The 14,127-nt window shown below is 38.9% G+C and overlaps 1 protein-coding gene across 1 annotated transcript in view; it reads left to right on the top strand.

Moving 5' to 3' along the window:
• Nucleotides 1-14,127, top strand: part of LOC111341909 (transforming growth factor-beta receptor-associated protein 1) — a 30,411-nt gene that overhangs the window by 10,873 nt on the left and 5,411 nt on the right. The window contains exons 10-25 of the mRNA XM_022948956.2: nt 530-592; nt 1,300-1,463; nt 1,962-2,010; nt 2,949-3,041; nt 3,309-3,404; nt 4,273-4,377; nt 5,791-5,872; nt 6,329-6,384; nt 8,859-8,900; nt 9,070-9,192; nt 9,523-9,593; nt 10,958-11,026; nt 11,328-11,400; nt 12,473-12,610; nt 13,291-13,391; nt 13,645-13,759. Coding sequence (XP_022804691.2) covers nt 530-592; nt 1,300-1,463; nt 1,962-2,010; nt 2,949-3,041; nt 3,309-3,404; nt 4,273-4,377; nt 5,791-5,872; nt 6,329-6,384; nt 8,859-8,900; nt 9,070-9,192; nt 9,523-9,593; nt 10,958-11,026; nt 11,328-11,400; nt 12,473-12,610; nt 13,291-13,391; nt 13,645-13,759 — 1,440 coding nt within the window. The remainder of the gene's footprint in view (nt 1-529; nt 593-1,299; nt 1,464-1,961; nt 2,011-2,948; nt 3,042-3,308; nt 3,405-4,272; nt 4,378-5,790; nt 5,873-6,328; nt 6,385-8,858; nt 8,901-9,069; nt 9,193-9,522; nt 9,594-10,957; nt 11,027-11,327; nt 11,401-12,472; nt 12,611-13,290; nt 13,392-13,644; nt 13,760-14,127) is intronic.

Here is a 14,127-nt window from a genome sequence, read left to right as displayed (position 1 = left end):
AACGCAAATTAAAAAATTAATAATTTAAACCCATATGCTTTTGTAACGGCAAACTTAGAATCCCTAACATTGTGTGATCGTTTCACGGACAAGCTACCGACAAGGTACCGACAGGTTACCGACACATTACCAACAGTCGGCCGACTGTCGGCCGACTGGCGGCCGACAGGTAGCCTATATTTCAGGCAAAACCTGTCGGCCGACAGACGACCAACTGTCGGCCGACTGTCGGCCGACAGTCGGCCGACAGACGACCAACTGTCGGCCGACAGTCGGCCGACAGTCGGCCGACAGTTGGTCGTCTGTCGGCCGACAGGTTTTTTGGGGAGCTCTTCTTCACAATTACCACTGATTACTGCTACCAGTGATATCTCCAATGTAACAGCTACTTCAAAACTTACTGACAGCCCTGTCTGTGTGTCATGGGTAAGGGCCAGATACTTTTCCCTCCAGCCCAACCAGACTCTATTATAAGTATTTTTTTTTATGCAACTAAGTTTTGAGAATTTTACATTATGATTGTACCTAGGTTCAAGAGTTATTTCATTACGAGGATGAAGTTACTAAAGGACTTGTCATGGGTGTTGGAATGGTGAGTGCCGATTCAAGAGATGCACTGGTATATTGTTTGGTGTGTTACAGTGCGCAGTGATTGAGTGTTGCACAACCTAAACCAAAGAAATTACAATTTCTGCTCAGAGGACAGGAAGATATCTTAGGCAGCTAACGAGAGCTCAAAATTAAAACCTGTAAGCAACTTCCCAGCAGCTTCCTGGCAGCTCCTGGGCAGTCAAACCCCAGCGACCAAGACATAATTGGTTTTAAAGAATAAGAAATCCATCTTTCTTATTCTTTACAAACCATGATGATTCAACATTGCCAATCTCAAAACGGGTGTCATATATGAACTTCATAATGAGCCTCGCTGACCACAGAGTCTCTATGGCTCAGTGTTAGAGCACTGGAACATGGAATCCGAAGGTCGGTGGTTCATTTCCTCACTGGAACTCAGAAATTTTTCTTTGCCCCACACTTGTGACTAGACGAAAAAACATCTTTGCACGACTGGTTTTAGTATTGATTCTTAATGGTTGAGAAAGAAGAGAAAGTTTTGATTCAATCAGAGCAATTTATAGCAAAATTATAGCAGCCCCAGATAACTTTGGACACAAAAAAATCTTTGGGATGCATGTGCTGTGTTGGACACTTTGCTTTTCTGCAAGACTTTCTCTAATCAGTTTGATTTGCTATATACAACACTGTTGTCCATTTATGGTAATTGATGTTGCTACATTATAGGAGGAATTTTTACTGAATGGCCCTACAGATGTCATGGGTATGTTTGTTACTTCAGAAGGGACCTCTCAGAGGGCTCCACTCAGCTGGTCAGAGAGATTGCTGGCTCTGGGATATTCGTTTCCTTATGCTGTGGCACTAGGAGCAAACTCCATTTCTGTTCACAGGTACAAACATTTACGAAAAATTCTTTACTTATTTTTTTTCCATTCCCTTTTCTGGTGATGAGGTGCAAACAATTGTAGAAATATTGTTCCACTTAATTGCATGTAAATTAGATAATAAATTACTTACCACAATTGGCAGGAAATGCCGCGATCTGATTGGCCAATTGTCGTTGTCGATAAGAGTACAGACAACGCTGCTCGCGTCAACGTGTCACGCAACGTGTAACGCACCAATTTGATATCGATATTGTGGACTCACTCGACTGCTCTTCGTGAGTCCACAACGTTTTGACCATTGTGATGACGAATATTGTCAACTTCGTTCCCAGGGCCTTTTCCCTATAGGCCCTGGGAACGAGTTTGGAATTTTGTTAAGCCACTTTCGATATGTTAATTAAATTCGACACCTGAAGTCAGATGAATTTCAATCTTGTTCCAAAAATAAATGCAAACTTAAATAAATTAATGTGGTTTCTCTTTCCGTTTTATTGATTCAAGCATTATAGGGCAAGACCAAAAATCACAGAAGCAGTCACTCATATTCAGGGTATGAGGAGTTGAACGTGAATCTTTTAGATGCGAGGTCGTTTTGAGTTTTATATTTTCAGTTCTTCTATATTTCTCGCACGACACAGATTATCTTGGTCGCTAAAATAATTTAAATCCAATTGGTTGTTATCAATTTTCCTTTTCAGCAGCAAACCAGTACTAAATACAGTGATACGTAGATTTAACAAATAGGTTCCATGTTAACGTGGGTCTGTGCAGCAATCGATCATAAATGACATTAAAATGTTGTAATAACCAAAAAAAGTGGCACACGAAGCGTAGCCAAGTGTGTCACTAATGTCCGTACCACTTTTGGCGTCTTTTGTGATCTATTGCAGTACAGACCCGCAGCAAAATGGATTTCATTGGATTTATGTGCTAAGAAAGCAAATAGAATTATTGTAATATTGTTAATGGTGACGTCATGTATGCAACTGACCTCCAGGCCCCGGTTCTTCGAAGGTGGATAAACGCTATCCACTGAATAAATCTCTATCCGGTGGATAGCGCAATATGTTTTGCCATCACTTATCCGCTGAATAGCGATTTATCCGTTGAATAGCGTTATCTGCCCTTTATACAACTGGGCCCAGGGCCCCGTTTCTCGAAAGTCCCTGTAACTTAACGGACCCGTAAAGCTGTTCTGTTTTCATTCAAGATTGGGATTTCAAGAGTTTTGAAAATGCCACAATAAAACTATTCGCTAAAGAAACAAAAAGGACGGGTTTGGTTGTCAGAACCTGCTTTCCTACCCTTTAAATTTTGATTTTAAAACATGGCTTTGGGCCCGTTAAGTTACCGGCACCTTCGAGAAACGAGCGCCTGGAGATCATTCAATTAGAACATTCAGAATGCTTGCGTAATTCAGTTTATTTTATGTTATGTAACAAAGTACCACGTTGACCAAAAATGTTTGCGTGCTTTGTTTTCCTTTAGGGTGGAAGACTCTTATTGAATTATGATAATCAGGTTTTTGTTTGTTCTTCAAGAGAAGTCTACTGCTTGGCACAGCTTTCATTCAGAAAACAGGTAGTTTTACATTTATTATTCATGAGAACATGTTTTTCACTATTTGTTCCTGCATAGGAATTGTGGGAGATGTTCTGGGCTTATGTTTAGTATGCCAGACTGTGCTGTTATCAACCTTGTTACAGACATCTCAACTTTTAAAAAAAAAGTTGATTGAATTTTTATGGTACTCTTTAGTGCCAGCTGAAATATTACCTTTGTTTTCTGAGAAGTGGTACGATAAATTCAGATATCGACTTTCTATTAACCATTGAACGTATTTATCAGGTGCAGATGTTGTTAAATGAGAAACGAGTGAGTGAAGCTCTTCAGCTTGCTCATGTCGCCATGGAAACAGCAACAGGACCGCAAAGGGATGAAAAGGTACCTTCCCACGAAAAGTTTTCATGCAGTAACGTTTGCAAAAGCTAATGTAATAATGACCTGGTTACCTAAGATTTTTTTGTTTAGTGTGTGTAGTGAAAGTGGTGTAGTATAAGGTAGATCCCATTTTGCTTAGTGCCTGTCCAGTAGTAGATCAACATTACGTCAACCTGTGATAAGAAAACAAAAGTGGTACGTGAGTTCGCGGGCAGATGCACGGAAGAAAGGAATACTTTTGTTTTATTCGATGAACAGTAAATTAAGCTAGTTTAAGTACAAAATTGGCTAGTAAGACTTGACCTTCTAAGAGTTGTTGCACTTTAGATATTTTTCGCCCATGACTTCTATTACAAACTGATAGTGATAATGATAGCCATAGTGATAACAGAACAAATACTTGCAGCATGCTGAATTACGAGTTGTTTTACAACACTGTGCGGAGGACTTTACCAGACTGCTAGTAGCAGTTTACAATCAATAAAAGCGAATCTAACAGCTGCCCCCTACCCCCAATTCTCAGAAAACAGGCCAGACCACATCACAGTAATCTCTTTTACGTCCCCTGCCTAACCAATTTAACTAATTGATAGATGCAGGAGACGGGACCTACGGTTTATTCGTCCTTATCCGAGAATTGTGAATATGTGAATATCATATATTTGAACTGCGGAGCAATAAATGTTGATGAGAGTAATCATCACTGTAATGAACACAACTAACAAAGTGACCAGCACTCGGATGGCTTGTCAGCTCAGTTGTTAGAGCGCTGCACCGGTCTGGCAGAGGTCATGGGCACAAGATTCAGTAGCCATATACAATGTCGCAGTTGGCAAGTCGAAAACTCAAATCTGTTTTAACATTTTTTCAGCTTCTTCAGAGAACGCAACGGCAGGCTGGATTTATATACATGGCAGAAGGGTACTTTACAGAAGCTGGACGTCTTATGAAAGAGGGAGGACTGGATTCGAGAGAGGTATCGTTTTACGATTTGAAGTGTTCTTTGTGGGTCTCTAAACATTGTGGAGAATGTGTCAGCCTGGACCCCAGTTGTTTTGTTAACACTTATCCAGCGGATAAGTGTTAATATAACGTACTGCGCTAACCATCAGTATCGTAAATCCACTTTCTGCGCATAAACACACACTAACGACCCACAATTCTTCCATTCGCACTGACGAGGGACTAACGCTCGAAATGTCAGCTGTGAAGCTCTTTACGGTCGCCAATTTACATTATCACCTCAGTTGATAAACCAAACTACCTTGTTACTCCCACCGACGCAACCCCACAGTTTCTTTAGAAACTTACCCCCTTTTGAGGTTTACCCTTTGGTTAGCGTTCTCCAGCCTTTTAACAACCGGTTACTAGTGATTAGCACTTTGGATATTGCGGGTCTGCTTCTTTGAACGCTGGGTAACTTTTATCCTGGTTTATTTCAATTAAAAAAAGGGAGACTCTTAATTGTGATGTATAAATGCTTTGCTCATCACTCAACCTTAGTAAACAGTGTGGGATTGATAGTTTACTGTGGTCTTTGTGGTGTGTCTTGGCAAAACGTTTGCGAATGGGTAATATGCTAAACACTAGCTTCACAGTCAGGTTGGGGCTTTCAATTCCCATCAAGGTAAACGGCCATGAAAAAAATTATAATAGTAATCACCATTTAACTGCAAACTGTTTCATACTGTAGGATAACGTAAACGAAACACAGGAAAGTAACGAAGGGTTGTGGATCAGCTAAATTGTGGATGTTTAGATGATTTCCTGGCGGCGAACTCTCTCGTACGCCTTTGAAGCTCAGACAGCGCCTATGTATGATCTAAGGGGTTATTTTTGCCTGTAAAAGATTGTTTTTCTGTCAATTTTTAAGTACACGGATTATAATTAACCAGAAGTATATCAGAATAGAATTATAAACAACCAGATATAGGAACATACGAGAAGTAGATGACAGTCGAACCTGTATTAAGCGGTCAGTTGTCAAAGTCCCGAATTTTTTTTCTTATTTAATTTTCACTTCTATTAAGAGGTCACCTTTATTAAACGGCCAGTTAAAGCCTAACCACTAAAAGAAAACTAAGAATAATCTTTCAAGTAATTTTTTAGTTTTTAATGTATTTTTGAACGAGATTCTGTACATTAAGTAGTTAATTATGGCATGAAGTGGCGTTGTGTGTCGTTTTTTGTAAATACCCCTAATCTATAGAACCAATATTTAGCGGTCCGTTTCTCGTGGGTGACCGCTTGATACAGGCTCCACTGTATTACTTTTACTTTTGACCACCTTGTGGCAAATTTTCTTGAATGCACTGAACTTTTGCTTATTATTTTATTTGCATGCAAAAATTTTCAAGTCCTGTCTTTCTTTCTTTCTTTCTTTTTTCAGCTGATTATATTATTCCCAGACCTCCTCTCTTCCAACTGGAAATACTTACCATCGAGAGAAATAGCGGAGCTGAGTGCCCGGGGTGAGCTTATGATCATGTCATAATGTTTGTTAACCAATGCAACTCTGTTCGAACTTCAACAAGGATCATTGTGATTCAGGAGTATACATTGAAACTGGTACAGGAGACTGATTGTAAGGGAATCCGCCTTTGGCAGGGCTGCTATCCCTGGCCTTATAACTGGAAGAGAAAGATTGTTTTGTTAAATGCTGATAGCGAAACATGATTTAAATCATTCTCTAAACTTCAGCTAGAAATGGAGCTTATGCATTGAACTAAACAAGATCGAAAGACGAATTCAGTTTTGCTATAAAAGTTCGATCAACACTTTACACTTCTCACGGAAATCATGGTTTATCTTTCTTCTATATGTTCTCACAGTTCTGTGAATGTGATTTTGGGGGGGGGGGGGGGAGGATTCGTCGTATTTTGCGGTATTATTTCATATCAAATTTCTCCTTTTTTACCTGGTTGCAGTGAAAGGCAGTAAGCAGTTTTTGGCAGAGGCCAAGCTATTCTTGATGCAGTACCTTGTAAGTTGGTCCATATCATGCAGTTTTAAATGCTTTTATTACAGTTTGTGCTGGCTAGGCGACCCAAAGTTTAAGTGAATTTATTACATACTTTTTCTTCGCCTCGGTGAGGCAATGCTCTGACCATGAAGCGTGACACGAACAAAACCAAACGAATATAAAATTGTAAATCTACATGTCTTCTATCCGGCACAAATGACTCTATCCGATTGCCTACGCCACTCGCTACTTATGTTGCAAATAGATTGCAAATTACCTAAATTTAAAGATGTTAAGACAACTGAATTTATGCACTTATTTACCTTTATCTTAATTATGGTGCAATGTGTTGGGGCAACACTTATCAGACTAATTTAAATAAGATCAGTGCTAAACAAAATAAATGCATAGACTAATGCATCCGAAGTATCTTTTTTGCAAACAAACGGGAACCCTCTTTCCCTTACTACCAAATCCTTGAAATTTGAAAATTTGAAAATGTTGTTAGATTAAAAATCTGCTCACTCGCATTTAAATTATGTAACAATCCAACAACTGTTCCAGCAATTTTCTATAATTTTTTAATACTTATAACAGCTGTCCACTCCTAGAACATTGGAAAATCCGCCAAGCTTAATTTCCACCGACCACAAGTCAGAACTAACATAGGCAAATTTACTTTTAAGTACTCTGCTTCTGTTATATGGGAAACTGTCCCCTTGGCGTTGAAACAAAAATTAAAAACATTTAACACGTTTAAGAAACTTTATATGGCCCACCTGATTTCTCGTCAATCAAGTAATATATGATCTGTTTAGTGATCAAATATATAACTACCCTTATGTAAATAACTATAATAATAGCAGAGTTAATTAATTAATAATTTCAAAACTTAAAACATTACGATAACTTCGCCTGGGTAATGGTTTTTCCTCTCTACATTTCCAAATTAGTTGACACGGAATGCATCTATTAAATTCGCTTCTCTAGGATCAGACTCGTATCAGACCCAAACTAACTTTGATAACAAAAACGACCTACATATAAAAATCGCAAAAGCAACTACTAGTTCGTATTGAAAGAATTTTCAAAAAAAAAAGAACGTGCATCGAAATTTTTCTTATAAAAGTAAATTACATCAGAAAAATATATGAGAAGGGAAATGACACTCTTACTCTAAAAAACTGTGAAAACAATTTTAAAAAATGTCTAGCCTATATTTGCCATAGCATTGTAATAATAATAATAATAATAATAATATAAAGATGAAATAAACAATTTTTAAAAATCGAGTTTCCAGATGGGATTTGAACCCACGACCCTCCGTGATCCAGTCGGATACTCTAACCACTGAGCTACAGGAGACTCTATGGTGAGCAAGGGTCAATTAGTGAGTATTGACTGGAACCGCATCACGCGGCTACACAGCCAAACATCAGCTAGCGCATAGAAGCTCACTAACAGCATCACGCTGTCACATTAGGGTCGTGGGTTCAAATCCCATCTGGAAACTCGATTTTTAAATAATAATAATAATAATAATAATAATAATAATAATAATAATAATAATAATAATAATAATAAACTGCTGCATAATAATAATAATAATCGTCCGCTTATATTTCGGTCTTTGCTGTTGGTGCTGCTGTTGTTGCTGATGATGTGTTGTTCTTTTCCTCTCCTTTGCTTCTGTTTCTGCTTTCGTTCATTGTTGTTGCTGTTGTTTGTTTGTCTGTATGTGTGTCTGTTTTTCTCAGTATACCTCTAACATACCTTAAGTTATATACACGTAATTCTCTCTTGCACATCAATCCTAGGCTCTACAAACACTCTCCACCTTTTTTACTATACACCAATAAAGCTCAGTGCCATTTCTTTGTTTATCTAAAAGTAGGTGGTGGCCAACTAGAGAGCCTTCGCTACTTTGACCACCACACACATTTTTATAATCTGTACTTTATTGATTTTATTCTGTAATCATTTGTTTCAATTATACTTTTCTATCTATGTTAATTTTATGTAAATAATGTGAAATAAATGAACCTTGAACCTTGAATGCATGTTGACGTGCATTAGTTCTATTTTTGATTGCAAATGAAGTCATAACGTGGTAAGATCAAGAAAGTGGCACATAACGCGCAGCCGAGTTTATCACTGAGGTTGTTACTGCATTGTGATCTGTAACTAAACAGCGGTGACCCACGGTAGCATGGAATCTATTCGTTTCATATAATGAAGAAGCAAAATGCTGTTCATGATGACGTCATTTATGCGTCTGTCCTCCAATATATCCGAATTAAGAACCAATCAGAGTGCTTGTATAATTCAGCTGGTTATGTAATCCGTGATAGATGTTGGGTAAAGTGAGTGTGGCCACACTGAGTGCGGTTGTTGACGGAATGGATTAGAAACACGAGGCTGTCATGTAAACCCTAAGAGTGACTGGCATCTTCTTTCTCCTTTCAATATCACCTCTATTTTTCTTATCTTTCTAGGAGGAAACCAGAGAGACTGCGGAAGATTCGGGCTACAAAGAGGTTTGTTTTTCTGTTTGAATTGTCCGACTGAATTGTCATTTCGCCACAAGTTTACACGATGTTGCATGCTTTGCTGCTTTGTCCTGATTAGTAGTTGTGTTATTACTAAATTGAGTGTGCTCCTTTCTAGAGGTTGTGGAATTCATGTAAGAATTATTTTCTTCCGTAGGAGGTCGATACGGCGCTCGTGAAGTTATACACACAAATAAATTCTCCAGACTTACTGAGTCTGGTGTCCAATAGAAACGCCTGCACTGTTGCAGATACCATCAGCTGCCTTCAGAAACACGAGGTATTTATAAGAGAGAGCCTGGCACTGTTCTTATGGCTAGATCTTACCACAAACCGAATAGCAATGACCTCAACATGCTGTTCTTCTGTGAGATGTTTAAAAAGTAGACAAACTTGTCAGCAAGATGTTATCGTGGTATAAAACAAGATTCACTTAACTGGCTTACAAGGAAATGTATTGCAGATGGAGAGTAGCATTGAGGATCAGATGGCAATGAAAGGAAGACATCCCTGAGTTGAAATTTACAGAGAGAACTTACCTTCTTGCTGTGCTCACCGTGACAAAAGGTGTCGTAAAAAGTGCGTTTTGACATTTTAATTCTGTTTTCAGAGATACCACGCATTGGCATTGTTTTATGACTATCACAAACAAACTGCAGAAGCCGTAGCTGTTTGGAAAAGGTATGTTTTTCGAACGTTTTTTGTTGAGCAGCAGGGATTTGCTAAAGCAAAGGCATAGAAAAAACCAGGAAAGATTTATTACTCGACGTTTCGGGGTCATCGTGACTCCATTATCAAGAGACTAGTTTAAAAACATGCAAATAAGGAAAGGTACAAGAATAGCATAAATTAGACTGAACGGCTTAAACAAACAAAAATATATGTACCATTGCATATTCGTTGTGTTTGAGTCCTGAGACTGTTGACAGTAGTAGCGGAATTCATCATCAGAGTCAGAAAATTTAGTTTACCTTGACTCTGGTTCAAATTATCAGCTGTAAAAAGTAGCTAGCAAGTCGCTGAGACACTGCTGCGACAGGTCACTACAACAATTCGCTTTGTGGGATATGAATAATTTTGGCGGAAATCGTTTACCCTGCAAAAGGGAAAATCTCCCAAGTTCAAAGTAGTTTGGGTTTGAGTGATAAGGATGTCGATGAAATAAGTTGCAGCGACATGTCGTAGTGGCTTGCTGTCTCTGAGTCGTGTTTCCCATATTTTGAAGTCTTTATAAACGATTCAGAAGTTATTATTTAGTTCTTATTAACTGAGCGGGAGGTCTGTATGGGAGAATCATGACCGAGGTCGCCAGTACAGACCTCACTGCGTTCGGTCTGTACCAGCGACTGAGGTCAAGATTCTCCCATACAGACCGACCTAGCTCGGTTAATAAGTGTTTATTATATGGCTGAGTCTTATATGCCAATTTTTTATATTCTTTGTACCTTTTTTTAGACCGGTCTAGATGCCGGTCTAGATGGGAAAATCTAGACCGCTTTCAATATTGATTTCAGCCGATCAAATTCGTGAATTCGGTAGTTCCCAGTCCTTGTGAGACACAGTTATATAATAATAATCGGTGTGAAACGACAGTCTTCGGAGGGAACTTAATTTTATGAAAACTTGCCTGTGATGTTTAACAAATGGTAAACACCACAGCGTACACTATTGAGTTATGGATGCACGCGGGAGGTTGCTAAGCACGAAAGAAGCGTAAGAGTCGCTCGAGGCGATAGCCGAGAGCGACTCTAGCTTCTTGAGTGCTTAGCAAACCTCCCAAGTGCATCCATAACTCAAAAGTGTACGCTGTGGTGTTTACCATTTGTTTTATAACTTAACATTGATACATAGTAGCTAAAGAGTTCCCTTTTATTTAACAAATCTTACGCGACCAGAAAAAACAAGCGCGCGCGGAAAAATAGTCTTTGCATTTGCTCACGTCAGCAGCGTACACCCATGGGCAAATGGGGGACGCTAAATTGACCAATCAGAGCGCGCGCTTTACTTTGGTTATGTTATAATTTCTTTTGTTTTTATCTTTCCAGACTTATACAGGAGGAGATTAGAGATAGAAACTTCCCAGGGATAGAATACGTCGTAAAGTATCTTTCTAGGTAAAATTTTTGTCCTTTTTAATTCAATTTTCTTTTCTATTTGGTATGTTATTGCAGAATTTGAAATCAAGGCATATAATAATACTGTATAAAATGCTTTGATCGCGATGTTTTAAGGCTCTTTTTATTTACAAAGTATTTGTGACTTATGTCGTATGGTTATAGTTTTTGTGTTTTATGTCCTCCATTAGTGCATAAAATCAACTTTGATTATCAGTATATACGCGAAGATAATTAGTCATTGAAAATAGTCCAACATTTCCTGAACGGTTGATTTTATTTTCATTACTCTCTCATTAAGTTCGAAGGGTTCTGAGCTTCTCTGGAACAACGTTCCTTGGTTGCTGGAGAAGAATCAAGAAGTAGCCGTAAAGGTGCGTTAATCACATTATTATCGATGAATGGATAAGCAACGCTTTAGCGACGAAAGAAAAGAACGGGAGAACGTACATACGGACGGACGAACGATCGAACCGACGAACGAACGAACGAACGAACTGGTGGTCTGACGAAGAACGAACGAACAGACGCACGAAATGGAGAGCGGAATGGACCTGATTAAGAATAAAAGTATCCAACGAATTAACGAAGGAAGCGAGGTGTAATTAATATATTAGAGGCAGAGGCCAAAAGTATGCTGTACTATACATCTTTCCGTTTCGCCTTGATCTGTGTTTTTGTACTTCCTGCAGCTCGTCGTTTTCTTCTCAATCATGAGAAACTTAAAGTTGATTGGTTGGGTTTGGGGATTCTGTGACAAGAAACTGTAACGTAGTCTTGTAATACAACGCAGGGTGAACTTACGATGATTTATCAGTATTGCACTGCGCAACTTGTACTGCGCACAAAATCACGTAATCAGGCGTGTAAGCACGCGCATTCCGAGAACATGGTATTGTTTTTCAGTCCAATCAATGGACCAGGTAAAGAGGTACGATGGTCTTTAGCTCTTGAACGAGCACGTTTACCTATATTCTCATCGCATAATTTTGGTGTACAAATTATCCCCTTTGAATTGGAGAAATAAGCCTGCACGAAGGCCATAACTCGAGGATGCAAATTATCACCTTGACTCGAGGAATGTTTTGAGTCGAGGTCGTTTAAAATTGCATGATTTTTCCACAAAACATATATCAAATTGTTCCATACGTTCGATACTTTCTACTTATCGATACTTTCTACCGCAAAATGTGGCTTGAACGGATAAGACGACGCGCGTTATTAGTGTCAGTAAAGGTGTGAATGAAGTCTGTTTGGCCAAGTATACCTCCTAAGCAAGCAGGGTGACCTATCTTTTTTGTAGTATTTTTAGAAACTGGGAACATTCAAGGAAAGATTTAGAATAATTGTTTGACAACTTTTTTCTAGGGAATCACCTTAAGTACATAGTTGTAATGTGATGATGGTGTGAAATTTAGTTGTGATCTTCTCTGAACATCTTTGCAGGTTTTCACCGACAGACCAACAGATGGTCAACCGAACGACGAAAAGATGAAACCAGACTTGATTGTAGAATACCTTCAGAGATTCCCTGTTGCTTTACAATGCTATCTAGAGTATCTTGTCTATGACAGGAAATTCGAGGTATGATAAATGTTCGAGGCTTTCTTTACAGATCATGGAACAACTGCCACTGTTTTTATTTGTAGCGTTTCGTCGAACAATTTGCCAACCACATTTAAACTCGTTTTGACATTCAATGAGTAAATGGAAACGTTCTGCTAGAGGTGTAAATAAACAGGAAAACTCGTTCAAATCATAGACACCAACAGATCTCAGTTATAAAACTCTTTAGTTGCAAGTATTTTTGTAGGTAGAGATGGTAAGGTTTTTTTTTCTCTATTCCAAGGAAGTTGACCACAACTTCTGCTCGCGGGGTCTCCATGTTGTGTCGGCTTTTTATAAGCAAGAATCTTATATCCCTAACTTTATCAAGTAAATATTTCTTGCACGTTTTCAAACGGCCATCCAACTAGAGTTCCTCTTTACACTTCCCCATTTGAGTGAAGAATACCCCAAACAAAACGTTCAAGTAGGAGGACGACTTTCTTCAAAACGTTTATCCGAGAGGTGATGATAAACTTCTCAAATCGGAAGCGATTTGGTCCCTCAAAGTTAATGCTCACGCGATCATGGGGAAAATCCCTATCGCTCTGGATAGGTCAGAACACAGAAACAACTGTCCAGCTGATGAAATACCGTAAATCAAATCTGGTCCAAGTGAGACTGAATTAATTTATTTGAATTTCTCAATCCTTGATCAGAGAGAGAAGTATCACACTCATTTAGCCCTTCTTTATTTGGAGGAAGTGTTGAAAATGAGAAGAGATCCGTCCTGTTCTCAGGACAATCTTGATAAACAAAGGTATGTTATTATTTATTAGTGAGGGTTGTGTGTGATTCCGGCAACGAGGCATGAAGGAACTAGGTATTGCCACTTATCGTTTGACAAAGGGCATATCGATGAAATGTTTCCAGGAAAAAAAAAAAAAAAAAAAAAAAAAAAAGACACAGACACCTTGCTTGGTCTAATGTCCCTGGTTTGTTACTTTTAAATTTGAAATGTCGGCGATGCGGTTTGTCAAGACAGCTCAAAGTATACCTGTTTTCTTTTGTAGAGCGAAACTGCGGGCAATGTTAGAGTGGTCTTCGCTTTATCGAGTGGCGCTGTTGCTATCCAAGATCAACGATGATTCTGACTTAGATGCAGAGGCCGCCATTCTCTATGGAAAGGTTGGTTTGCGATTGTTTAGCCAATCATCAAAAAGATGTCAAGCAATATCTACAGAGCGGGTGGTGCAATAACAAGAGCTTGGGATTAAGTCCACCTCTGTTCTTGTGATTGCAATTTTTTGGCTCTGGTTTGACAGGGCTATAACGGAAGAACCTACTACTGACAGCTAGGTTGCGCACAAGTTTTAGAGCAGCGTTTGTTGGTGTATCAAGAGTAAAATGGATGGGATCACCATGGTTTTGCTTTAATATCCTCCCATATTATGCCCGAAAACTCCTTGGCAATCAGATGCAAAGCGACGTTCAAAGCTATAGCTAATCGCGACAAAAATGCGAGGCGGTCATTCGCGTTTTTCCGCGCTTTCAGC

This window comes from Stylophora pistillata, chromosome 3, assembly GCF_964205215.1.
Source record: "Stylophora pistillata chromosome 3, jaStyPist1.2, whole genome shotgun sequence".
Lineage (NCBI taxonomy): Eukaryota > Metazoa > Cnidaria > Anthozoa > Scleractinia > Pocilloporidae > Stylophora > Stylophora pistillata.
This window is presented reverse-complemented; position numbering and strand designations above follow the sequence as displayed.